Source organism: Amblyraja radiata, chromosome 5 (genome assembly GCF_010909765.2).
Source record: "Amblyraja radiata isolate CabotCenter1 chromosome 5, sAmbRad1.1.pri, whole genome shotgun sequence".
Classification (NCBI taxonomy): domain Eukaryota; kingdom Metazoa; phylum Chordata; class Chondrichthyes; order Rajiformes; family Rajidae; genus Amblyraja; species Amblyraja radiata.
Window position 1 is genome coordinate 70821051 of NC_045960.1, and position 26768 is coordinate 70847818.

The 26768-nt window shown below is 42.1% G+C and overlaps 1 protein-coding gene and 1 pseudogene across 1 annotated transcript; one reads left to right on the forward strand and one right to left on the reverse strand.

Moving 5' to 3' along the window:
- Positions 1-1801: 1801 nt before the first annotated feature.
- Positions 1802-1912, reverse strand: LOC116973853 (annotated as a pseudogene).
- A 10841-nt stretch (positions 1913-12753) lies between these two features.
- On the forward strand, positions 12754-17088 carry rhob (ras homolog family member B). The gene is made up of 2 exons (XM_033021530.1): positions 12754-12761; positions 15456-17088. The coding sequence occupies exon 2, from the start codon at positions 15467-15469 to the stop codon at positions 16055-16057; it is 591 nt and encodes a 196-aa protein (XP_032877421.1). The 5' UTR covers positions 12754-12761; positions 15456-15466; the 3' UTR covers positions 16058-17088.
- Positions 17089-26768: the final 9680 nt, after the last annotated feature.

The window sequence follows — 26768 nt, forward strand, 5'->3', positions numbered from 1 at the left end:
AAGTAGGCTGACAGAGCACTTCTGGCTGTGTTGATGGTGCAGTAGCTGAGTCCTTCATTGTGGTGAAGACCTGCCAGGAACTCCAGTACAGGTTTTGTTGTAGTCGAATATGTATTTCCTGTATTTGAATAGTATCTTCCCACTTCTTGATGTTCGCCAAGTATGTTCCCTAGTGGATATGCGATGGGATGCTATCATCGCGTCGATAGTGCTATTTGACAATCCAGGCCCAGCAGTGATCTTCCCAATTCTGCAACCCAGGCCCAGTAATGGTCTTTTCAAATCTACAACTCAGTAGTTTAATTTATCGTGGCATGGGTGGTTTATGCCTGAACTGGGTGAGTTGATAAGTCTGGGCTATTGGGAAATCATTAGGGTTTTGATGACCATGTCGAGGACCACTGGGAACCATGACTGTGGGTTTGCGTAGTACCCGACTGATGAGGCCGTAGTACCTGACTGATGAGGTAGGAAAAAAGGGGGGAGAACATAGAGATTAGATTCCCCCCCCCCCCCCCTAGTTCAGCGGGAATGTATTCATTGCTGCTGCCTCAAAGTTTGGTTTCATGCGACATACATCGGTACGTGGTGATTCAATTGAAATACAGGGAAATCGATATCTGGTGTTCCATATTGCTTTGTAATTTCAGCAAATACTTTGGTTTAATATGTCTGTTTACAGTATTTAGCTCACCTGGTAGGTAAGTTTGCTGATGGTCGAATATGTTTGACGACATACGGTTACCAATTGTTAAATAAATTGTCACATGATATCGATTTTATTCTGCCCAAGTGGTTGGTATATGCCACCACTGTGATGTTGTTAATTTATAAACGAACATGCATATAAATGGTGCACTACTGAATAATATGCTTTTACCAATAGAACGTGCTCAATATTTCCAACTAGGTTTTACGTCCAGTGTCTATAGTGATGATGACTCCAGATTAGTCCATTTGCCACCATGTTCTGGGTATGGGTATTTAGTTTAAACATTAGAACCTTAGCTCTAATGGAAAGGTTCAAGTTAAGCAGCTGGTAATGTTGCTACTAACTCCCAATTACTCTAGCCACTTGTTGAATGGTTGGTTGATTGTTACCATTAATTGTTACAGGTTGTGTCATATGCTGACTCCTTATGGCAATGTTATAGATGAGTGGGTAGAGTTAATTGAATACCAGATCGTCAATAGTTGTGGATGGTGTCAACGTAGATCTATCTGGATTGTATGACAGGCTCAGGCTAAATAAGTTTTAGTAGCTAATGCTGCTGATTAGCTATTCCCATGGATTTGTCTGTCGTTAATATCATAGAGACATGCCATGATGATATGTTCCTTAATAGTGTCAGGGCTGGTTGAATATCTGGGAACAGTTTTGGTTCATATTAGCCATTGTAAATAATTTATACTGCCATAGTTACCCCATCCAGGTAAATTGGTATCTCCGAAATTTTATGAATGGGTACTGAATAGTATGCATCTTTTAAGTTGATGTCCACCATAAAGTATCCTAGGAAATCCATGGTGGCAGTTACAATTTTCCATAAGTGTGTAACCTGGTGAAAATACTCAAGTGGTAAAGTCAATGATGGTGCGACATTCACCATCTTTGGGTTTTTTGGTACCAAAGGTTCATATTAGGCTTCTTATGACCCCTTGTATATCAATGATGGTGCAACATTCACCATCTTGGGTTTGTTGGTACCAAAGGTTCATATTAGGCTTCTTTATGACCCCTAGTATATCTTCTCTAGTTAGCTAGTCCCTCATGTTCTTTTTTAGTGGGAGGGTAGACCCCTTGGGGTGCATGCTGAACTGGTAATATATGGTCCCCAGATAAGGGATGTATCAGATATTAAACTAAGAACAGATACCACACTTGATCTTAGCCAAAAGGCCGAGAAGTGATGGGTTTCTTAATTAAATTTTTATCCTTGAATACTTTTGGTATATAACTACCAAGTGTGATAGTTCTTCATGTTCCCAACCCAGGTGTGATTTCCCCCCCCTGTTAGTACAAACCCTTCACCTTTTATGTGACGGTAGGAACCATACTTATCTGTCTTCACTGTTGTTTAGTGGTGTGTTCATTTCTTCGGTTTCTGGTTCCTTGTCTGTAGGGATGGTGTTGTGGGGTGGCGCATTTTCCATGGGGCCCGCTCTGGACCCTGGCCTGAAAGGGCTTACGGGGGTTGGCATGCGGGCCCCGAGCTTTCACCAGTACTTTTAAGTAGACGCCTACTGGTGGACGCGTGGAGGTACTGCTGTCTGGTTTTGTGTGGTGCTCATTCCAGGCCCTGCCTTCTTGATGCCGAATACTTTGGATACTTCGTCCAGTTTCTTAGGCTTGGTTTGGTAACTTAGCCAGATAGCAGGATCTGTGGTTGTGAGGTCGGCGTTCTCACAGTCCTGTGAATTTTTTAGGTTGAGGGCAGGTTTTATAACTTCCTTCGAGAAGTTGCGGAGCATACTATGAACAGTAGGGTCAGGTGTTTTGCCATACTACCCTGCCCCTCTGGAATGAGCATGTGAAAATTATAGCCGACGTCAGGGGTATCAAATGCAATTTAAGATATTTGGGTTTTAAAAGCTATGCTCAATGTACCCCCCAATAATGGTGGGCACTTTGAGTAAATGCAATTTAGGGGAGGCGTGATGTAATCCAACGCCTCATGACTACCTGTCTTGGAGAGGTTTTTTGAAAAGAACAGGTAGTAAGCTGGCCGTCAGTTGAGACTGAAAAGCCATCTCGCTAGTGGTGGAGCCACATAGCGGCCACACCCAGCAGCTCTTCCTGATCCTGTACCTCAAGCATACTCCCGATGTTGTTAAGCCAGTGACCCCTCTTCTTGACCAGCCCAGCCCTGGTCGCCATCGATCCCTCGATAAGGGAGATGGCCAGTGCTGTAGTGCACTGGAGCGGGAATGTTATGCTCCCTTGGCGAGCTTGCCCCTGCTCCTGAGGCAAGTCTCGCTGGAGTTTTTGGCTCCATGACCTTACTCTAGGCTTGGAGAACAGACACTTACTTGCTCTCGGGCGGTAGTTTGAAGTGCCGATTCCATCTTCCATGTCTGTCTCCAGCCCGAGGTTTGGTTGCTGGCTTTGCTGCTAGAGGCTGCCTGCCGTTTTCGGGCGGCATTTCTGCGGTTCACGGGCGGCGAATCTCCTTGTCGGGAGTATGCAGGGGTTACCGGCCGGTTTTTAGTTTCCCTCCAGCCCGCTGCTGTTGGTCAGACAGCTGTTAGCGGACTGGGCATCGGCTCAGTACCCTGACTGTGGACCGCAGCGTGTGCGGTCCCGGTGCCGCCTCTCCCCCCTCCACTGACGGAACGCTCCTTCCCTGGAGTCGAACGGGGGCCGCTTCCCTCTGTTCTGCTTTGCTATCTCCAGTTCCCCTGGAGCAACAAAGAGGAGCAAAGTAGTGAATAGGGATAGTTGGATAGGGATGAGCAAACCAAGGACTTGTGGAGAGAGTCTCTGCATTCAATCATGGCTGATCTATCTCTCCCTCCTAACCCTATTCTCCTGCCTTCTCCCCATAACCTCGGACACCCATACTAATCAAGAATCTATCTATCTCTGCCTTAAATATAACTACTGACTTTGCTTCCACAGCCTTCTGTGGCAAAGAATTCCACAGATTCACCACCCTCTGATTAAAGAAATTCCTCCTCACCTCCTTCCTAAAAGAACGTCCTTGAATTCTGAAGCTATGACCTCTAGTCCTAGACTCTCCCATTAGTGGAAATATCCTCTCCACATCCACTATATCCAAGCTATTCACTATTCTGTATGTTTCAATGAGGTCACCCCCCCCTCATTCTTCTAATCTCTAAGAAGACTCCAAACTTCTAAGTTGAGAGAGTTGATGTTGTGGTGGCAGTTGGGGGTGAAAAGTTTCCGAGGGTAGAAAGTTGGCAACATTATGGTCAGGAGGAGGAGAAGTGTTGTAGATGGAAAAAATAATCATCAGTCAGGATGGTGTGGGGTGATTAGGGGGCGAGGATTCCTTGCCAAAGAACTAAACCCGGAGGAGGAAGCGGTGGTAGAAGAGCACAAAATCTTGGTGGACTTGGAACTCATTGAGGTGTCGACACAGTGATACCAAGGTAAGGTCTTTGCTGAGGACAGCATTGAGCATTGGATAGTAGTGATGTTGAAGATATGACAAAGTTTTGTGGTTGGGCTCTGATACAGGGTCAGGGGGTGGGGGGCTCAGGGGAGGTATCATGGAGGGAGCAGGATGGCGCAGAGGGAAGGCTGACAGGACACAGAGGTGTTAGTGTGAAGAGCCTGGAAGTGCCTCTGGCTTGGACGCTGACGTTAGTGTCACCAATACTTTTAATGTTTAGTGTTTGACAAAATAAATAAAAAATGCAAATGTAGTGATATAACATTTCATTCTGCCATCACGGAGGTTACATCTTCAAAACTACAAGTAACTTGTTTTCTAAAAACCTTTTTTTGCTATGTCATTAACCAGGTCTATTATTAAGTGCTGTTCACAGTTAGTTGCTGTTACCAGATCTGATGAATATGTTTTCAGTGCAAATTTTCACCACACTTACCGTATCATGCCAGGCCAAAATGAAAGGATTTCTAATGTAAATCATGAAGAAATCACAGTACACTTCCAGCAAAGATTGAGTTAAACTCTCCAGTCACTAGAAAAAGGCAGCAGAAAACAACATGCCTTTATAGTTCTTAAGGCAGAACCTAGTACTTAATAAGGTTCCTTCATGATCATTAGACAGACACCTCTGTTAATGTTCCAAATCAGCTGAAATTTTCTATTGAAGGTTACCTTGTATCATTCAGCAAAATTGTAACCAATGTTGATTGCTAAAAGGATGTGCGCATCATTTATTGTAAAAATTACTTTTTGTATATACCCATGCAATGACATGATCTCCCTTTAAACCAAACCCGCAAAATGCCTGATTCTGATCAAATGTTATAAATCAGTGATGTGATCACACCTCAAAATTTACAAATAAGAAAATCAGGTAATTGCAGATATGCCAATTTCACAATCATGGGCAGTGATTTTTATATAAATGTATGGTAATGTTGGAGAAACTCAGCGGGTGAGGCAGCATTTATGGAGTGAAGGAAATGGGCGACGTTTCGGGTCGGAACCCTTCAGTCTGAAGAAGGGTCTCGACCCGAAACATTGCCTATTTCCTTCGCTCCATAGATGCTGCCTCACCCGCTGAGTTTCTCCAGCATTTTTGTCTACCTTCGATTTTCCAGCATCTGCAGTTCCTTCTTAAACTTGATATAAATGTAACTACTTTTATCAGAGCAATTTTGAATGTTCTGAAGGTCTCACAGTGGATGATAATTCTGCTCTAACTGGTCTCTCAAAAATTTCAGCCCGTTTGTCCCTTTCACTCTGACACCACCATTGATCAATCACAGTTCACACTCCCTTCTCCAATGCCAACCCTTAATTCTAATTTTTTAAAAGAGACAAAGAGCTGGAGTAACTCAGTAGGTCAGGCAGCATCCCTGGAGAACATGGATAGGTGATGTTTCGGGTCGGGACCCTTCTTCAGACTGATTAATTCTAATACTAGTTTTCACCTATGGGTGGCGATCTTGTCCAGCATCACATTTTGTTGAAGTATCAGGAAGAATTCCACTGGATTCACTTGTCACCAGATTAATGTCCACTAAAACAGGCAAATCAATGGCCTGTTTTCATGATGCTTTCGTGATGCGCGCTTTCATGAAAAAATTCTTCACATCAAAGAATTAATGCTCATGATAAAAGGTAACTCTATGGCAATAGGGTTTTTATATGAGAAATCCAAATCACGGGACAGTTCAAGAAACAATTTAGTGAGTATGAGAATCTGTTTATTGACTGGATATAGGTCACCCCAGTCTAACATAAGGCAACACAATGGGTTTAATCTCACTCTGTATTGCCGTTGCTCAGAATGAACTGTGACGAGGCACCTTGCATCCTTATCCAGACCCTCTTTGCAAATAGGTGAGCGACTGTCTCCTCCTCACTCGAACTGTCCCAAGGGCCACATGTGTTGAGAGTGAGATTGCAATGACACAAAAGGTTCCTGATTCTTGTGGGTGAGTTCTGGTGGCGGTGATGGGGCATTCTGGCAGATGATCTGTACGGTCTACTCAAGGAACCACAAGATCCATAATGTCTTAGTCTTATGGTGCCTGCAGAACATTTTGTGCAGACCCACTGCCTGATAGATTTGTGGCTCAAAGCCTTTTCTCTGAAAGACCATTTCCACAAAGGGTAAGTATTGCAGCAAAGCCCAGCTGTCTGGGACATTGAGCAGTAACAGGGCTAGGCCTATCATTTGCCAAACCGGAGATGAGTATAACTTCAGTACGTAGCGGCACTTGGTACATCGGTACCGAGCACAATCTGGTGCAGATGGCAACATTTTAGTTTTATTTTCAAAAATAAACTTTATTCCATATAAAAAATATAAACAGATATGAAGTGCAAAGCCTATTACTTTCTTTGTGTAAATTAGCCCATACAAATTGCAAACACATGTAGCAAGTGGTTCAAACACATGTTACACAACATGGAGCACTATTACATCATGAGGTTCATATTCACGAGACCATTTTTAATTTGCTAAGTTTTACATGCAAACAATATATTTTTTAATGTTTTATATTTATGTACAATTAATTAAGCTCTAGCTTATGTAATCTTTCCATTCTGTAGAATTATGCTTTCTTGTCTCACATTATGTATGATTTTATAACAATTTTGTTCTATTATATATTTACATCCATATGCTCTTCCCATTTAAGTGCCAATATGTCAATGCATAAACAGGTAACTGGATTGCTAAGAAAATAGTTTCAGAAAATGTATTAAAAGTCAGCTTTCTCAATGATGAAACTTCTAGACCAAAAGAATGATCAAAACCAATCACTTTAAACAGCAAAAATATGGTATATTTGATAATTACAGGGTTGTACTTATCTAGGAATTGTCTTTAAAAACATCTCTCGCTCTCTCTTTTGTCCAGAACTTGTGAATATAAATGTGCACTGATACTGGATTGTGCTGTGAAGTGAATTTTACATGATGTACATCAATTGTGTTTTATTTGTGGTTCTAGCACTTGCTGCTCAGTAGCTTTCTTTAAAGGCGTTTTGAAAAACAAAAAGACTATTTTCAAGAGCTTTATCAAGAATAAATTTGAAAACTTTTTTGAGCAGGAATACAGTACATTTGTTAGTGAAAATCAAATTGATCGTGTGCTTGTAACTAAATACATTGTAATTTTACTTCGGAGTCACGTGAGTGACTTCGTGAAGAACCCCGCCTACGGCGCATGCGTGTCATATCGCATACACGCATTGAACGTGTCGGACCTGGGGAGGACGTCCCCTTGAACGGGAGAGTTAAAAAGCCGGTCGACGGCAGGTAAGTGATTCTGCATTTTCACCGTTTTTTAGGAATGGATAGAGGACGCAGAAAGGCTGTGAAGAAGCTGCAGGATGTCGGCGGTAAAGGTGCCGGGGACCCGCAGCAGCAGCCGACGGCACAGGCAGTTTGCGTTGAGCCAGCTGTGCCAGATTCAAACCCCGCGCCGGGAAAAACTAATTCTAGACCGGGCGGGAAGGCGAAACGCAAAACGAACCGCTGGGAAAGTGAGCCCGAAAAATCGCCGGTAAATACTTACTTGTATAGCAGTGATGATGACCAGCTGCAGGGCATAGAGCAGCCGGCAGCGATCGCATCTGCAGGGCTCGGAAAACAGTACGAGTGGCTGCAGCATGTGGGGCCGTCATCTATCTGTTTGGAGGAGTACCGGGACGGCGAAAAAACGGCGTTTGCAGCGGCCGGGAGCAACCAGAGCCGGTAGGCATGGCGACGAGTTGCGATTTAAACCGCGTGCGACTAGTGCCCGAGGGCACGAAAGTCGGCAGGAGCGGTGGGCTAAAAAGAAACACCCGCGAGCGACTAGTGCGGGAGAGCACGAAAGTCGGCTGGAGCGGTTGTGGGAGGAACATCTCCATAGTGTCAGGCTCCAGAAAATGGATAAAAGCCGCACACATACAGGTGTAAGTCCCTCAGAGCATGGCCAGAAAAGGCTGCTGGACATATCATCCTCATCTGAAGAGGGTGTTCAAGGGCTGCCTGACTCGGACTCTGAACAAGAGTCAGAGCCACGTTCCCATATGGAGGATGAGGGAACACAGTTGCTGGACATGGTGCACACATATTTCCAGCAAGAAGAAACTGGAAAAGACCTAGAGGCCAGGATGGCGGCCAGCATTGATTATATGACGACCCATCACCTCAAAACTGATACCTTAGCTGAGGTATGGGCAAGACATTTACCTCCGCGAAATTGTGCGGCTCTGAATGTACCCAAGGTGAACCGAAGCATTTGGAGACACGTGGGGCAGGATATTCGGAGTCTGGATATAAAAATACAGAATGCTAGTAAAGGACTCTCGGCGGGTATAACAGCTTTGGCCCGTAGGCTGGAAAATGTGGATATGTCCAATGACATGAAAGACGCTTTAGCACTGTTTTGCAATGTTCAATTTGAACTGAACAACATCAGGAAAGGGGCTATTCAGCCAACGTTAGACCCAAAATTTGCAATCCTGTGCAAACAGAAAGCCATAAAACCTCAAAATTTGTTGTTTGGGGGTGACCTATCAAAACAGGTCAAAGATTTGGAGGAAGAGGCCAAAACGTTGGGCCTAATAAAAGCGACCAAAGGATATGTCGGAAAACGGTATCATCCTTATGGGACGACTAAAAAAGCAAGTACTAGTATGTATAGTACGAAAAATTGGAGAGAGGCCAGAGGAAACCAGCAACAGCGTCCTTTTTTAGGGGTTGGCCCGGGACGCCCACAATGGAAAATGCGGAAGCCTCCACTTCAACATTTACCCCACTTTCAACCTCAAGGCCCTCCGCAACCTCGGTTAAGACCAAGAAAGTAACACCACCGATAACCATGGAGGTAGGTGGGTCTGTGCCTCAAAAATTAATAAGGAGCACAGAACTTGGAGGGAGGTTGCAATTTCATTTGGAAGCATGGTGTAAGTTAACTGTGGATAGGTATATCCTTAGCAGTATTAAGGGATATCTTATAGAGTTTATACACATACAAGAACCTCCAGTACAACATACACCGGACAGAACTTATATGCTTACCAAATTAGACAGAGCTAAAGCAAACAGATGCCAGTGCACTGGGTTGGGTCAGCCCCTAGATTATTCACAAAAATTCTTAAACCAGCTTTGGCATTTCTTAGACAACAAAACTATAGAGTGATGGCATATTTGGATGATATCTTGATTGTGGGGAAAACTTATGAATTGGCTAGTAGAGCAGTGGTTGCCACAAGAAAATTGATGGAACAGCTGGGATTCATTATCCATCCAATTAAGTCAAGATTAACACCTGCAACTAATATTGATTACTTGGGGTTCACTATTAACACACTTGATATGTTAGTGACTTTACCTATAGGGAACGCCACTGAGTTCCAAAAGGATTGCACAGAGCTTATTAATACCGTTAAACCATCCATTAGACGGGTAGCCAGGATTATTGGGAAAATTATAGCCACGTTTCCTGCCATTCAATTTGGACGATTGCATTACCAAAATTTACAGAGAGAAAAAATTAGAGCACTAAAAATTAATAGAGGCCATTTTGATAGGCCTATGGAGCTAACAATTAGAGCTATAAAAGAACTACAATGGTGGGAACAAAATGTTATATATAGCTCCAACCCAATAGTTATTCCAAACCCATCTGTGGTATTACAAACAGATGCCAGTGCACTGGGTTGGGGAGCAACGGATACCATCTCGAGCTCTGGAGGGAGATGGAATATACAGGAAACTAACCTACTTACCACAAAGGGTATAAATTACTTAGAAATGTTGAGTGCTTTTTATGGTTTAAAATCTTATTGCTCGGGAATGATTAACCAGCATGTTAGATTGCAGATAGACAATACCACGGTGGTGGCATATATAAATCATATGGGTGGAAATATATCAATATCCTGTGATGAATTGGCAAACCATATTTGGGAATGGTGTATCCAAAGGAATATTTGGTTATCGGCTACGTATCTACCAGGGATACTTAATTCAGTGGCAGACGCCAGGTCACGAAAATTTAATGAAAATACGGAATGGATGTTAGACAGAAAGATATTTGCTGATATCACAGCAAAGTACGGAAGGCCGGATATTGATCTTTTTGCATCCAGGTTAAATCATCAGTTACCTAGGTATATATCATGGGAACCAGATCCTGAGGCAGAAGCTACAGATGCATTCTCTTTGCACTGGGGGAAATGGTTCATTTATGCATTTCCTCCTTTCTGCCTCATCAATCGGGTACTGCGGAAAATTCAGCTAGACTCGGCATCTGGGATTCTCATAGTACCTGATTGGCCTACCCAACCATGGTTCTCGGTGCTGCAGGATTTGGTGCTTACACCATATATTACTTTAAAACATAGTCCTCAGTTGCTGGTGCATCCGGTGACTGGGGACAGCCATCCTTGCCATAATTATCTAAATTTATTGGTTTGTAGACTCTGAAGGAACCATTTCGGCATATGGGTTTATCTGATAGAACTGTGGACATGATCACAGCAGCACAGAGACTTTCCACTCAAAAACAATATTTATGTCATGTCAAGAAATGGACTAAATACTGCCTGGACAACAATCTAGACCACAGAAAGGTGGATATTCCAGCTGTCCTAGAATTCCTCACAAGCCTGCACTTTGAAGGACTCAGTTACAGCACGGTCAATAGTGCTAGGAGTGCCTTGTCCAGTTATTTATGGGAAGGCACAGAAAGACAGGGTGTCGGCTCACATCCTCTAGTAATAAAACTGCTACGAGGCATCTTTAACACTAACCCACCAAGGGCTAGATATAGCCAAATCTGGGATGTGAGCGTAGTCCTAAAAATGTTACGGAATTGGTCACCGGCTACGGCATTACCGCTAAACTATCTAACTATGAAAATGGTTATGCTTATGGCGCTGGTCACAGCGCAAAGGGTCCAGTCATTACAGAAGTTAAGATTGGATAACTTGACGGAGGCGACAGGAAGGCTGATTTTCGTGATCCAGGGCCTTATTAAGCAAAATAGACCAGGATCAGCGGGTCAGGTGATAGAGTTCATAGCCTATCCACAGGATGAACGTCTCTGTGTAGTAAAACACATCATGTTATATATGGACAGAACGAAGGCTATCCGAGGCAATGAAAAGGCTCTTTTAATTAGCCATAAGAAGCCATACCATAAAGTCTCGACTCAGACCATTTCACGGTGGCTGAGATATTGCTTAGTTCAGGCAGGAGTGGACACTAATGTATTCAAATCTCACTCCACCAGGGCTGCATCTACATCAGCAGCTAATCGCCTGGAGGTACCGATGGACAATATCCTCAGAACATAGGATGGTCATCAGAGAAAACGTTTCGCACATATTACAACAAACCAGTTAGAAAAGAAGAAACGTTTTCGGGCAAAATTTTGAGTTCTATTTAATTTACACCTGAAGCTTATAAGGTTTATAAATTGATTTAATAAATATTATTTACAATTTTTGCTTAAAAATGTTGGTATCATTGTGTTTTTTTTTTTTAAATACCAGTAACAATTTCTCCCAAACTACCAAGGCAGTTGTGAAGATTGGACTCGTTCCACGGCATGAGGTCACAGAGCTTTGAAGTCTTCACGAAGTCACTCACGTGACTCCGAAGTAAAATAGTAAGATTAAACGAGAACTTACCAGTTTGAAGTTTGATCTTTATTTTATGAGGAGGAACGTTGAGGGAATACGTGCCCTCCGCTCCCACCCTTATATGGTCATATCTTAAACTGGTATCTCTTTAATAATCTTACTATCTTAGGTCATTATTTTCTATCTGTGACCTCACACCGCTGCTTTGAAGAATGACACGCATGCGCCGTAGGCGGGGTTCTTCACGTATTCCCTCAACGTTCCTCCTCATAAAATAAAGATCAAACTTCAAACTGGTAAGTTCTCGTTTAATCTTACTATTTTGGTTGGTAATCAGTGGCAAGAGAAAATATGGGGTCAACTGTTTTGCTACTTGATAAGCATCTTGTGCTAAGGTTTTTTTTTTAAATTAGCAGATTTACATAAATTGATAAATATTATGCTCTGTTTATTTCAAAGATCATTTGATATGTGCAAATGTGTGTTTACACTGCACTTCACTGCAAGAAAAGGCACCATTTGTTCACTTGTTCATGTTTAAAATACAAAGCCTTAATAATATATAATGCTTACAGGAGTTGTGCTCTCTTTAAAGCAAACATGTTTACATTGAGGTTAATACAGCCAAATCATATAATTAGATTCAGGTACGCCATTTTAATCTAGATTTCTTCTTTTGGCAAAATAAGATCTGCTAAACATTTTTTTAAGATGAAAACTTTACTTTAATTGCATTGCTTTTGAACTGAAAACTATCAAATACAGCACTTAAAGTTCCTTGCATCTCTGTTATAATTTTCTTCATCAGAATAAATTACTGAAAGCTACAATAGAATAATGAATTAAATAATACATAAATGTGTAGTATGTTTATAATGTGCCATTTTTAATAAGAAAGGTAATTAAAACAACTTGCATTTTTATGGGACCTTATATGACCTCAGATCATGGATAGGTTGATGAAGTGCATTTTATTCATACTCACTGATGTAATGTGGGAAAGCAAAGAGTGAAGAATCAGAAATAAAATGGAAAATGTTGAGAATACTTAAAATGTCAGGAAGATAGAATCTAAGGGGAGTAAGAGGCGACGGTGGCTGACAAGGGAAGTCAAGGACAGTATAAAAATAAAAGAGAAAGTGTATAACATAGCAAAGATGAGCGGGAAGCCAGAGGATTGGGAAACTTTAAAAGATCAACAGAAGGTAACTAAAAAGGCAATACGGGGTGAAAAGATGAAGTACGAAGGTAAGCTAGTCAAGAATATAAAGGAGAATAATAAAAACTTCTTTAGGTATGTGAAGAGGAAAAAAATAGTTAAGACAAATATGGGTCCCTTGAAGACAAAAACAGGTGAATTTATTATCACAGAGGAACTGAAGGAAATTCACATTAGTCAGGAAATTGTGTTGGGTAGACTGTTGGGACTGAAGGCTGATACATCCCCAGGGCCTGATGGTCTGCATCCCAGGGTACTCAAGGAGGTGTCTCTAGAAATCGTGGACGCATTGGTGATCATTTTCCAATGTTCTATAGATTCTGGCTCAGTTCCTGTGGATTGGAGCTAATGTTATCCCATGTTTTAAGAAAGGAGGGAGAGAGAAAGCAGGGAATTATAGACAAGTTAGCCTGACTGTGGTGAGGAAGATGCTGGAATTGATTATTAAAGATGTAATAGCTGTGCATTTGGATAGCAGTAAAAGGATCAGTCCAAGTCAGCATGGATTTACAAAGGGGAAATCATGTTTCACAAATCTTCTGGAATTTTTTGAGGATGTAACAAGTAGTATGAACATGGGCGAGCCAGTGGATGTAGTGTACCTGGACTTTCAGAAAGCCTTTGATAAGGTCCCACACAGGAGATTAGTGGGCCAAATTAGAGCACATGGTGTTGGGGGTAGGGTATTGACATGGATAGAAAATTGGTTGGCAAACAGGAAACAAAGAGTAGGGATTAACAGGTCCCTTTCAGAATGGCAGGCAATGACTAGTGGGATGCCGCAAGGCTCGGTGCTGGGACCGCAGCAATTTACAATATACATTAACGATTTAGATGAAGGAATTAAATGTAACATTAGCAAATTTGCAGATGAAACAAAGCTGAGTGGCAGTGTGAATTGTGAAGAGAATGCTATGAAGATTCAGGGTGACTTGGACAGGTTGGGTGAGTAGCCAGATGCATGGCAGCTGCTGTATAATGTGGATTAAATGTGAGGTTATCCACTTTGGTGGCAAGAACAGGAAGGCAGATTATTATCTGAATGGTGTTAGATTAGGAAAAGGAAAAGTACAACGAGACCTGGGTGTCCTTGTACATCAGTCACTGAAAGTAAGCATGCAGGTACAGCAGGCAGTGAAGAAAGCTAATGGCATGTTGGCCTTCATAACAAGAAGAGTTGAGTATAGGAGCAAAGAGGTCCTTCTGCAGTTGTACAGGGCCCTGGAGAGACCACACCTTAATTATTGTGTGCAGTTCTGGTCTAATTTGAGAAAGGACATTCTTGCTATTGAAGGAGTACAGCGTAGGTTCACAAGTTTAATTCCCGGGATGGCGGGACTGTCATATGATGAGAGAATTCATGGCTATGGTGGGATTTTACAGGTTTGTCAAATTAATCTGATTTTTCAAGTTTGGTATATTGAGTAAAATGCCGTGCTGGAGTAACTCAGCGGGTCAGACAGCATCTGGTGTTACCTGAAATTGGAGAGTTCAATGAGTTAAATGGTGTATTTTCTTTAATACTTTGAGGAAACAAAGATAGTTCACTACTGCTGACCATCAATTACAAACACAATTTAATGGCCACTAATGGACAATTATGTCTGAAGAAAGTCTGAAGAGGGGTCTCGACCCGAAACGTCGCCCATTCTTTCCATCCAGTGATGCTGCCTGTCCCGCTGTTACTACAGCTTTTTGTGTCTACCTTCGGTTTAAACCAGGATCTGCAGTTCCTTCTTACACAATGGACTGTTATAGATTGGCACAGACAAATGCAAGCTAATGGTTAATTTAGGATCTATACACTTTTAAAACCTGACAATCCCGGTGACTCATCTAAAGGTCTTTCGGTTCTAAAATACTAACAGCACACTATTTATCGTTTCAAAATACTGGTAGCCCTGGGCGTGATTTATTGCTTCCCAAACAGAACTCTGGGCTCGTTGTGTCACTTCCCAAATGCTGGCAGTTTAGTTTGTGCAACAACTCGAAGCAGATCAAATCTGTAAGCATTTCAGAGATTATATATTTTTTCATTGACAACTGCCGATTCGAATGTCAAAAGAGTAAATCAGACCGAATCCTTTCGCAAACTTGTTTTATTTTTTCCTCAAGTGTGGGGGAAGGTAGTGGTAACTGTTTCCCTTCCTGTTTCTTGCAGAACGGGAGCTGACCTCTCGCACTGTCCAGCAGCGCGGCTCCAATCAACGAGCGGCGGCAGGAGCCGATGAGCTCAACCAGGAGTCTGCCATTGGATGGCTATATTTAGGAGACAGCGCCGGCCCTTTAAAAGGCGAAGGAGCCGGCTTCACTCACTGCCTGCTTGTGAGTGATTGAGAGGAGGATGCAAAGTAGACCTGTTTAGCTTTAAAATCCGCGTTGCTGCATTGATCGCACGCCTCCATTCAGTTGCGCTGAGAAAGAATAATAATAATAATAATTGAAAGAAACTGTTTCAGTAGGAGAGATAAAACAAGTTTACAGACACGGCGACCATGGCTGCAATCCGGAAGAAGTTGGTGGTGGTTGGCGACGGTGCCTGTGGCAAGACCTGCCTGCTGATCGTCTTTAGCAAAGACGAGTTCCCCGAGGTCTACGTGCCCACCGTATTCGAGAACTATGTGGCCGACATCGAGGTGGACGGCAAACAGGTGGAGCTGGCACTGTGGGACACGGCGGGCCAGGAGGACTATGACCGTCTGCGACCCCTGTCCTACCCCGACACCGACGTGATCCTCATGTGTTTCTCGGTGGACAGCCCGGACTCGCTGGAGAACATCCCCGAGAAGTGGGTGCCGGAGGTGAAGCACTTCTGCCCCAACGTGCCCATCATCCTGGTGGCCAACAAGAAAGATCTGCGGAACGACGAGAACGTCAGGAACGAGCTGGCTCGCATGAAGCAGGAGCCGGTGCGGACCGAGGACGGCCGCGCCATGGCCGTGCGCATCGGAGCTTACGACTACTTGGAGTGCTCGGCCAAGACCAAAGAAGGGGTGCGGGAAGTGTTCGAGACCGCGACCCGGGCAGCGCTGCAGAAGAGAGCACGGCCCAGCCAAGGCTGCGCCCACTGCTGCACCGTCCTATGATGCTTCCCAGCGACCAGCTGGAGTCACTCAGCAAGCCGACCTCTCCCCTTCCCTGGGTGCTTGAACAGTAAGAAGATGCGGACAGTCTCTAGGAAGAAAACATGGGGATCATAAAGAGGGTGTGGGGAATAGATTTTCTTTTCTTTTTGCTCCGAAAGAGCCGACCGATCATTGGGAGAGAGAGAACTGTTCTTTTTGTTGTTTATTTTAATTTAATTCGGCGGAAGATGAACTTTTCACACTGATCGCGGACGGCACTGTCCCGCTAGACCCGCGGGTCGATGGGTGGGTTGTGTGGCATCCCGCATGGGGTGTAGCCTTCGGACTGACTTGCAATATGCCAATGTCTGTGTTATGTATGTATGTATGTGTGTGTCTGTGTATGCAGACGCTGATGTGTGTGTTCTCCTGTGAGAAGCGACGAGGACTGTATGCTGTGGGTTTCTCCCCGGCTGGATTGCTTTGTTTAAGGGACATGTTGATGCAGGAAGAGCTCTGATCCGGCGAATAAGACACGGGAAGAGTGGAAGGGGCACGTTGGCACTTTACTCGCCGACTGAAGAGCCGGCCCCAGCCTACCTGCGAGAGAAAGAGAGAGAGAGTGTGTGTGACTGACTAACTAACTGAAGGGTCGCGCCTCCCGCCCGAAGCGGACGATCGCAGGTGGTCGGGCGCGACCTCCGAGCAAAATACTGTTTCTTGCAGCACTGACGACAAACTTTGGGACACGCGCGATATACACAGAAAAGAAAATGGGTCAATGGGGAGATATTTTCAGTGTTTTCATTAGTCTGAGCATCTGTACTGGTCGAAAGGTGACTTTTTCCAAGATCCATCGATATTTTTGATACGTCTCCCAAATGGTACTGAGGTGGTCATTCACCGACTCAGTTTTAAAACCAACCAGAAAATGGCGAAGCTTCGCACTGATGCCAAGACGTGCGTTTGTTTACAGAATTATATACCGAAGTATAAGCTGTGTTTTAAAAAATAATCTTTTCATGCAAGGTATTAAATGTAATCAAATCTGACCACTTTGTTTTGTTTTTATTTCCGATTTGTTGCAAAACACGACCTGGATTAAGTTTTTCTTTAAACTTTTTTTGCACCAATGTGAGCGTTTGAATCTGCGCGGTTGGGCGAGTCTTTAACGCTAGCGTGGACAACCGGGAGAAAGCGGCAGCCACGCCGGCATCGGTCTCGTACACCCCATTTGCCGAAGTGCAGACAACCCGTGTATATATATTTTTGCAAATCTCTTCACGGTCCCAAATCCCTTCTATTCCTGCTCCTTTTCTTTTGTTAAAGAATGGGTGTGGTGCAGAATTCCCCACCCCACCCCCATTTCCGCTGACCTAATGCCTTCCATGTTGATGGCGAAGAGTGCGTTGTGATCACTGTACAGTACTCGGCCGGGTTGGTATTGCGGTTATTCTCTTTTTTGCCCTTTCTAATTCTAGCGCCAGAGTTCACTGGTGCATTGAAACAAGTTTCAAACATTTGCGTGTCAGTTGAGTTGATGCAAATGCGGGAACTTCAAAAAGCTTCGGCTTTCGCCACCAACCATAATTCTTTAAAAATCGTTAATTTCTTAATTTTCACACCATTAAGGAACAAAGGAGAATCTGGCGTGGAGGGATATCGGGAAGGGGAGAACAAAGTGGCAGACGGGGTACTTTGTAACTTTGTCGGTGCTCTTATGTGGTGACTATTTGCATTCCTTGGGTATGCAAACAGAATTTCACTGTGACTTGTCACATGTGACAATAAAGTATTCATTCATCATGAGCTGGATCATATGTTTGAATAAACCAACGCAGGTGTTTCTTCTGGGTTAAGCGAAACAGGACGGCAAGCTTTGGATGGTGAGAAGTGTGAACAGCAGTTGGGGTGCTCCTGTTATCAAAATACCTTTGTAACAAGGAGGGATCAGAAATGTTACGAAAAGGATCCTAATTATCCAAGGTTGTAATGTGCATTTGTAAACAGCATGTAAATACTGCAAAGAATACCATTCACAAAAGGAGCCCATCTTGACCCATGGAGTTTGTGTCCTATTGGAATAATCGGTTAACCTTGCAGTCATTTTATAGTAACTTTCTGGCCAAACTAATGGGTATTCAATCGACCCCCCCCCCCCCCTTTCTCCTTCCCCTTTTCACTGCCCCCCTCCCCCTATTTTACTTGTCATTTGCCTTGACTTAAATCTAAGTTACTTGATTTACTATCCATCTTTCACTAATTTTATTTAAAAACATCAAACCCTTGTAGGCTTTTTACAGGCAGTTCTGTGTAACGTGGTGAGCTGCCATGTGCATGATTGGCATAAAAACACTTTAAACTGGTCCTAGTTTATTTCTATGTATTTTCTGTGCAAGAAGGTATTTCACTTCACCGCTACGCACAAATGCACAATTATGAATGACCCACTCATGAACTGTTCGACAAAACACAACAATATTTTGCAATTGTAGGAGTATCATATTGCTTAGGTACTTCCAAAACTCATATCTTGCCAAACAACAAAAAACAATTCTGGTGATTTGAGACTTTTTCAAGAGGAAAATATATTTTTAGAAATGTTTGTCCCTTTGTATAGATTTATTCAAAGGTATTAACTTAAATAATGAAAGCATTGCCTGATCAATTTCTTTCATCAATATTTTAAACCAGTGCATAACCTGTTATAAAGATGATCTTCCATTACATTCAGTGGTCAGTTTATGACAAGTGGAATATGCTTACTGGAAACAAACTTAGTGGGGGAAAAAAGGTGACAATAGAACAAGTAGGATTAGGGGTGGGAGGTAGGGTAACAAACCATTGGGGGAAATGTTATGCTACATCGTAATATAAATAAAAAACATGCATTAAAACCTGAATAAAATGCATCTCACATTTAAAATTTGTCATCTCATGGTCATTCATTTGAATGTGTCAAAGCCAGATTCTTTACTGTGTAGAGAAGCAAGAGTACAGCAAATTGACAACTTCTGTGGAAATGGGTTTACACCTTCCCTTTCTGACATCAGATACAAATAACACAAAGTAAAAATCTTCACTACATGAGATTCCCAGTCACACATCTAACACCTTGTTATCAAGGCTAGTGATTTGAATCACCTTGAAATAAGGTTGTGAGGTGCTTTCTGGAGTTTAATTCAGATACAATTCAGTTAAATGCGAGGTGATGGATTTTGGAAAGACAAACCAAAATCCGGACAAACCTTGCACAGTAAATGAGGTCCTGGGGAGTGCTATATAACAGAGAACCAAGGATGTAGGTACATTGTTCCATGAAGGTGGCAATATAAATGGACAGGGTAGTGAAGAAAGTGGCATGCATGCCTTCCAGCGGTCAGGGTATTGACTACAGGAGTTGGGGCGTCATCATGTTACAGCTGCACAAGATGTTGATAAAATCACATTTGTACTGTACAGTTCTGGTCGCAAAAATAGGCCATTCGGCCCATCAAGTCTACTCCGCCATTCAATCAAGGCTGATCTCTGCCTCCTAATCCCATTTTCCTGCCTTTTCCCCATAACCCTTGACACCGTTCTAATCAAGAATTTGTCTTTCTCTGCCTTAAAATTATCCACTGACTTGGTCTCCGCAGCCCTCTGTGGCAATGAGTTCCACAGTTTAACTACATTCTAAAGAAGTTCTTCGTCACCTCCTTTCCAAAAGAGCACCCTTTAATTCTGAGTCTCTGACCTCTGGTTCTAGACTCTCCCACCCACATCCTCTCCACATCCACTGCTTTGGAAGGACATTATTAAACTGGAAAGGGTGCAAAAAAATATTTGAATTTATTGCCAGTTCTGAAAGTTTTGACATATAGAGAGGCTGGATAGAGTTTCCTGGAGCATATCTGGAATTCTCTGCCACAGAAGGTAGCTGAGGCCAGTTCATTGGCTATATTTAAGAGGGAGTTAGATGTGGCCCTTGTGGCTAAAGGGATCAGGGGGTATGGAGACAGGCAGGTACAGGATACTGAGTTGGATGATCAGCCATAATCATATTGAATGGCGGTGCAGGCTCGAATGGCCTACTCCTGCACCTATTTTCTATGTTTCTATAGTAGACTGAGGTGTAATCTTATAGAGGTACATAAAGCTGCTGCAAATAAAGAATTTAATTGTTCCTTTGTTGGTACATATGACAGCTAAACCATTCTTGACTCACTCGGATGCAATACTCCAGTTGTGGTGAACCAATGCTTTATAGAGGTTGAACACAATCACTTTAGAATTCTAATGTGAACGTCCATAGTTCCCTGAAAGTGGCAAGACAAGTAGTACAGAAGGCTTGTGCCATGTTTGTCTTTATCAATCCGGATATTGAATATGTCAGGAATCAAGTTGCAGATGTATTAAACTTTGTATCATCAGATTTGGAGTATTGTGTGCAGATCTGATTACTGCATTGCAGGAAGGGTGTGGAGGCTTTGGAGTCAACCCAGAAGAGATTCATCAGGATGTTGGTGGAGTGGAGACTATTAGCCATAAAGAGAGGTTGGACAAACTTGGATTGTTTCCCCTAAAGCAACGGAGGCTGAGGGGAGACGATAGAAGTTTACAAAATTATGAGAGGCATTTGTAATATAGATAGTCAGTGACAATTAAACACTCTTTGATGATGCCTGATGCAAGTTTTTTAAAAATGTACTTACACAGGGAGATGGTAGGTGCCTAGTACATGCTGTCATGGACGGTGATGGTAGCAAGTACAATTGTGACATTAAAGGGGCACTTAGACAGGGACATCATCAAGCAGGGAATGGAAACACAATGCAGCCACAATGAAATGCAGATGCTGGTTTACCAAAAAAAACCCCACAAAGTGCTGGAATAACTCAACAGATCCGGCAGCAACTCTGGAGAACGTGGATAGGTGATATTTAGGGTCGGATCTGAAGAAGGGTCCTGACCCAATCATCACCTATCCAGGAAACGGAGGGATATGGATCAGGTGCAGGCAGAAAACATTATCTTAATAAGACATCATGGTCAGCACAGGCATTGTGGGCTGAAGGGCCTGCTGTGCTGCACCATTCTGTGTGCTGTGATCAGACCGACCGGAAAACAATTGTTTCCTCTTCTTAAACTAATTTTGTATCAATCTTGCCATTGCCTCTTTTAATCAATGTTAAATTAGTTAAATTCCTCTTTTAGCTCCTCTATCTCACCTATAGCACCTGTACGTTGAAACATAGGCTGCCAGTCCTATCCCTCCATCAGCTAGGTTTCCATAATGGATGTAACTTCCCAGTCATAGATACCTATCCTCAACCTGAGTACATCCAACTTACTTGGCAGCTTTGAAGCAAATACATTTTATTCCAACAGTCTTTCCACACTCCCTGCCATGCTCCTGCCTATCCTATCTACTGAACTTACTGTCATTGACTTCTATACTGACTTCCAGTCTCCTGTTCGGATCACTATCGCATTGGATCTCACTGCCCTGCCCATTTAGTTTAACCCTCTCAAATAACACGATAAATCTGCCCACCAGGATTTGGTCTCGCTCCAGTTCAGGTGCAACCTGTCCTTCTTGCACATGTACTCTTTGCCCCAGAAGAGATCACAAAGATCCAACAAACTGAATCCTTGCACCAACTCCTCAGCCACACATTACTCCATCGTCCTGTTCCTACACTCAATACCACGTAACATTATTATCCTTGAGGTCCTGCTTTTTAACCTTTAGCCTAATTCCCTGTACCCACTATGCAGGACCATATCCCTTTTTCTACCTATGTCATTTGTGCCAATGTGCACAATGATTTCTGGCTGCTCACCCTCCCCCTTGAGAATGTTTTGTCACCATTTTAAGACATCCTGGACCTTGGCATCAAGGTCGCAATGTACCATCCTGGAGTCTTGTTTGGTGCCATTGAATCTCCGATCTGTCCTCCTAACTAGAATTTCCTTCCAATATCCTGCTACACAACTGGGCTCAGGATCTTTACAGTCATAAGTAACGTCATATATACATACGTTTCATTTCTAGAAACATATTTCCTAATGGTTTCTACTTCGCATTTCATTAAATTAATGACTGAATATCCATTGTAAATAAACACCAGATTGAACGCTGTTAAAATCTTTCCCCTCCTTTTTGTTTTGAAGGGGATGATTCATGCTGGGTTCATAGTAGACACCATTTCAAGTGACTAGTTTTTAGATTTTGCATTCATTTGAATTTTGCCATATGCAACGTATGATTTTCAGGCCAAGGTATTCATATTGCAAATAGACGTGTAGTTAAGAAGATAAATTTGGAAGATAGTTCTGTTAGAATGCAATAGTTGTATTCCTAAGAAATCTCACATTATAGAAAATTGTAGATAGGGAGTTAGGGGCTAGTGAGTTTAACAGTTATTTTTCCCTCCACAGGATTTTCAAAAATAAGTGTCTATTTAATAGCTGTAACTTTTATTTTTGTTGCTGCAAGCTGAAAAATAGCCTGTATATTACATTGTAATAGTGTTTCATTGCACAAGTCTCTATAGAGATGTTTGTTTCTTAATTTCAATGGCCAACCATGATGAAATTAGCAGCATGCATTCTTAAGAGAAAATAGTGTCTGATTACTGTGGGTTGGTTACTTGGAAGCAGTATTCTTCTGTTTAATTTTATTGAGGCAGCTTCTTTCGGCATGTCAATGTCTAAAGTAAATTTTAAGTAGTTCTCTTGTACCTGATAAAAATCATGTTCTAACCAATTTGGTCCATGTAATGCAAGTAGTCTGAAGAAGGGTACTGATCTGAAACGTAATTTCCCTCCACAGTTGCTGCCTGGCTTACCGAGTCCCTCCAGCACTTTCTTTTTTTATGCAAGTAGTGTTTCAAATTCATCAGTCACTTTATATACAATTAGTATTATGGAAACACACATTATAGCAGAACTACCTGCATTTTGGTTGGGTCTTAGAAAAGTTGGAATATCAATGCAAAAATCCATCTTGTTCTCATCTACTTGGCAGCAGAAGTCAGCTCGGGACTAGTAACAGGAATATTGCATGACTCTTCCCTCTAACCAAAGGATACAAAAGAAGATCATTTTAGTTTCTTTGCCTGCTCCCTTGGGTGTAAATTTAACAGGGTCCTGTTATCTAGCCAGGGATTTTCCAAGTCCTTGTGAATTAGTATTAGTTTGTCAATCAATTTAGCCAAGGAAGCATATCAGGCTTCATTGTTTCTTTACTCTTTGTAATATTTGAGAGTTGTTCCTCCAAATCCAGGAAAGGCCTTGGTGGCTTTTCACAGAATCATTAATCCACAATGCTAATTCATTATTCCTGGCAGGAAGCACTTTATCGCAGCAAACCAAATTTACACAAGTTTCACACAGAGAGCAGTTAAAGTTACGTCCGTGACAAAAAAATAAAACAGCTGCTGAATAAAATTTCATTATGAGGAATTTAGTTTCATTTCTGTATCATAATTTCCCTTTAGTTGTCAAATTGGGTTTTACCTTCGATCATAAATACTTTGGACAATTCCAGTTACAGGATTTCGTCACAATTATTCTCCCCCCCCCCCACCCCCGAGTCTTTGATATCTCCTGTCTGTATTAAGTTTACTTGATAATTTTCTCTCATTGTTTACATATGGCTATTCTTTACTGTACATTTGAAGTTACTTTCTGTATTTTTTAATTCTGTGACCATATTTGCGACCTATTTGCTATATTTTACTCTGCATTTGAAGTTACTTTCTGTATTTTTTATTCTGCAACCATATTTGCAACCTACTGTAGGTAAACATTTAACATTTTTGTTCAATTATATTTAAGTAAAGGTAAATGCAGTGAAGGATGTGGCTTTTGATTGAGCAGTCTATTAATTAATGTTCTATATTTATCGTTATTGCATGTTGCCTACACAACTGCAAAAGAAAAAGTAAAATCTGGAAACATGGCCATAAATTCAGCTCCACGAGCAAAACTCTAAATTATGAATTTCTATCAATTTGGGGCAACTTTTCAGGAAACCTTTTTAACATTTGTCTCTTTGCATTCCAAGATTAGTAGCAGCAAAGGAACACTCGGAGACCACCACATAAAAGCTCCTCCCTAAACAGATGGAGAAATCCCCCTTTTGGGTATTTGACCAGGTTTTACAGGAGCGCATGAGGGCCACAGCATTGCCCTCTTTAGGGCGTTTCTCAACATAATTGCTGTGAGAAATGGTTGCAAATATATATCTATATTGAAGGCTGAAATACATAGTTTTGTGGAGCAGAGGGGGAAACAGAAGTTATAAGCAGCAGGCTGTAAAGTGGGATTGAGGATCATGAGCAGATCAGCCATTATCTTATTAAATGGTGAAATAGACGATGGTACTTCTAAACCTTATGATCCTCTGTCCTAGTCTATCCTGAACCCTCTTCACATTAAAATCAGTTGGTAGCTCCCTGGTTGCACTGTGTTTTATTTGTGCTCTGAAGCTCTGTCACATATAATCTTGCCATATTGTCAAACAACCAAGGGAGGAAGGAAATGAAGCAAGTGAAGGAAAATGAAGAAATTAAAATAAGATTTTCTTAATGTCAAGTGAGAAAGAGAGACATAAACGCAACTAATAAAAGGCATTTGTGCCCTGAATTAGTCCGAGTTTATTTAGTTCTGAAGACATGGATTAAGGAGAGAGGAGTGAAGACAAAGACAGAAAAACAATGTTATTGGAAGTATGGTAGAGGGAGAAAGAACTGATTGGGAAATGTGGTGGATATTCTGTTCTAAACTTAGGTGAAAAAAAAAACGAAAGTACAATATTGAGTCCCTACCAGAAGAAACAATGAAACAAACAGATAACTGGTTAATAATAGATGTCAATTAGGAAGGGTGGGAGGGAGGGAGAGAGTGACCACAAAAATGGCAGATATGGACTGTTTTCTGCAGAAAGGAGGGAGGTGGTGAGAAAGGCGATAGCACATCAGAGTCTCTGAGAGAATAGACCATTGCTGCGGATTGAAGTGCAATTAAGCATTTAGAAAGAAGTCGAACTAAATGGATTAACAACTGATCTTCTCTGACCACTGTGTAATAAATAAAATGAACTGCAATTCTTTAGACATTAAGAACATTTCTGCAATATATTATGGCACATTGTTTCCAATTGAACAGAGCAATTTAGAATCACCAGTGTGGGGATGCGCAGTGGTAGTGTTGCTGCCTTACTGCGCCAGATACCCGGGTTCGATCCTGGCTACGGGTGCTGTCTGTATGGAGTTTGTACATTCTCCCTGGGTTTTCTCTGGGTGCTCCGGTTTCCTCCCACAATCCAAAGATGTACAGGTTTGTATGTTAATTGGTTTTGGTAAAATCGTAACTTGTCCCTAGTGTGTAGGATAGTACTACTGTATGGGGTGATTGCTGGACAGCGCAGACTCGATGGGCTGAAGGGCCTGTTTCCATACCGTATCTCTAAAGACTAAAATGATAAAAACTGGGCTGTGACACTTTGCAAAGAAACAATTGACTCACACCACTCACAACTTGAGGCCATTCAGCCCATCAAGTTTAAATCAGTTTCCAGAGCAAGCCCATGAGTCTAATTCCCCTATCTATTTTCCTTTAATTCTTTCTCCCATTCTCTGTTACTTACTACATTACAGTTTTTGTCAATCGCTTTGACACTAGTTTCAGAACCTTGATGTCATTTTTCACAACTCTAGATACAAAACTCACAACCAATGATCAAAATGCACTTTTTTCAAAACTCTAACACTTTTTTCCAATTTCTTGGATACAATTCACATAAACCAAAGATCATTTGTCCATTGAACTATAATCACCTGTTCAAAATGACACAACTTAACATCAAAGTATAACCATTTCAAAATGCAATTCACACATTACAATTGAGATGACTGTCTATTCATTTCATTACAATAATCTAACTATCAATTGATACAACTGCTCAAAATGACAAGTAAGTAACTGTTGCATTACTCTTAAAGCATAGTCTTATGGAAACTGAGGATGAGCATGTTCAGATCATGAAAGTTTCAGGATGACGACAATGATTGACACCACCTGTGACACCAATTCGTTACTGATGATTGATCTGACCTTGTGGTATGGGTGTAAGTGGCATCCACAACAACATCTGTAGTGATACAACATGGAGCAGGCAGGTGGGCACCATAGAGGTCAAGTAGGAGAAGGAAGAGGAGGAAGAGGAGGAAGACGTGGTCAAAGGAATGGCAGGGGACAAGCACCCCTTTTGAGAGGTGGCCATGGGCCCCGTTTGAGAGGTGGCCATGGGCCCCGTTTGAGAGGTGGCCATGGGCCCCGTTTGAGAGGTGTGGGGGAACGGGGTCGAGGACAAGGACCAAGACAGCAACGGCAAAGAGTCTCCAATGAGATTAGGGCAATGGTTGTAGATCATGTCATCAATCATGGCATGACAATGATTGAGGCAGCGAGAATGATACAACCAAACCTTAGAAGACCAACCGTGGCCTCAATCATTAGAACTTTCCGCAATGAGAACCGGTAAGTCTTCAGCATGCACTACAGTAAATATTACAGTACTGTAGGCTACTCTTACTGTAATTGTCAAATGATTGTACACTGCATGCCAATGTGCAGCACAGAGTAGGTAATGTGACTATGAAAATGTGTTCTACAGTATGATGACATGTTCTTCCTGTCATATTCCCTACAGAATTGAGACTAGACCCAATAGTGGAGGCAG

Bases quoted from the DNA above. Each gene is read 5' to 3' on its own strand.
- rhob (XM_033021530.1), top strand. From the start codon at position 15,467: ATGGCTGCAATCCGGAAGAAGTTGGTGGTGGTTGGCGACGGTGCCTGT.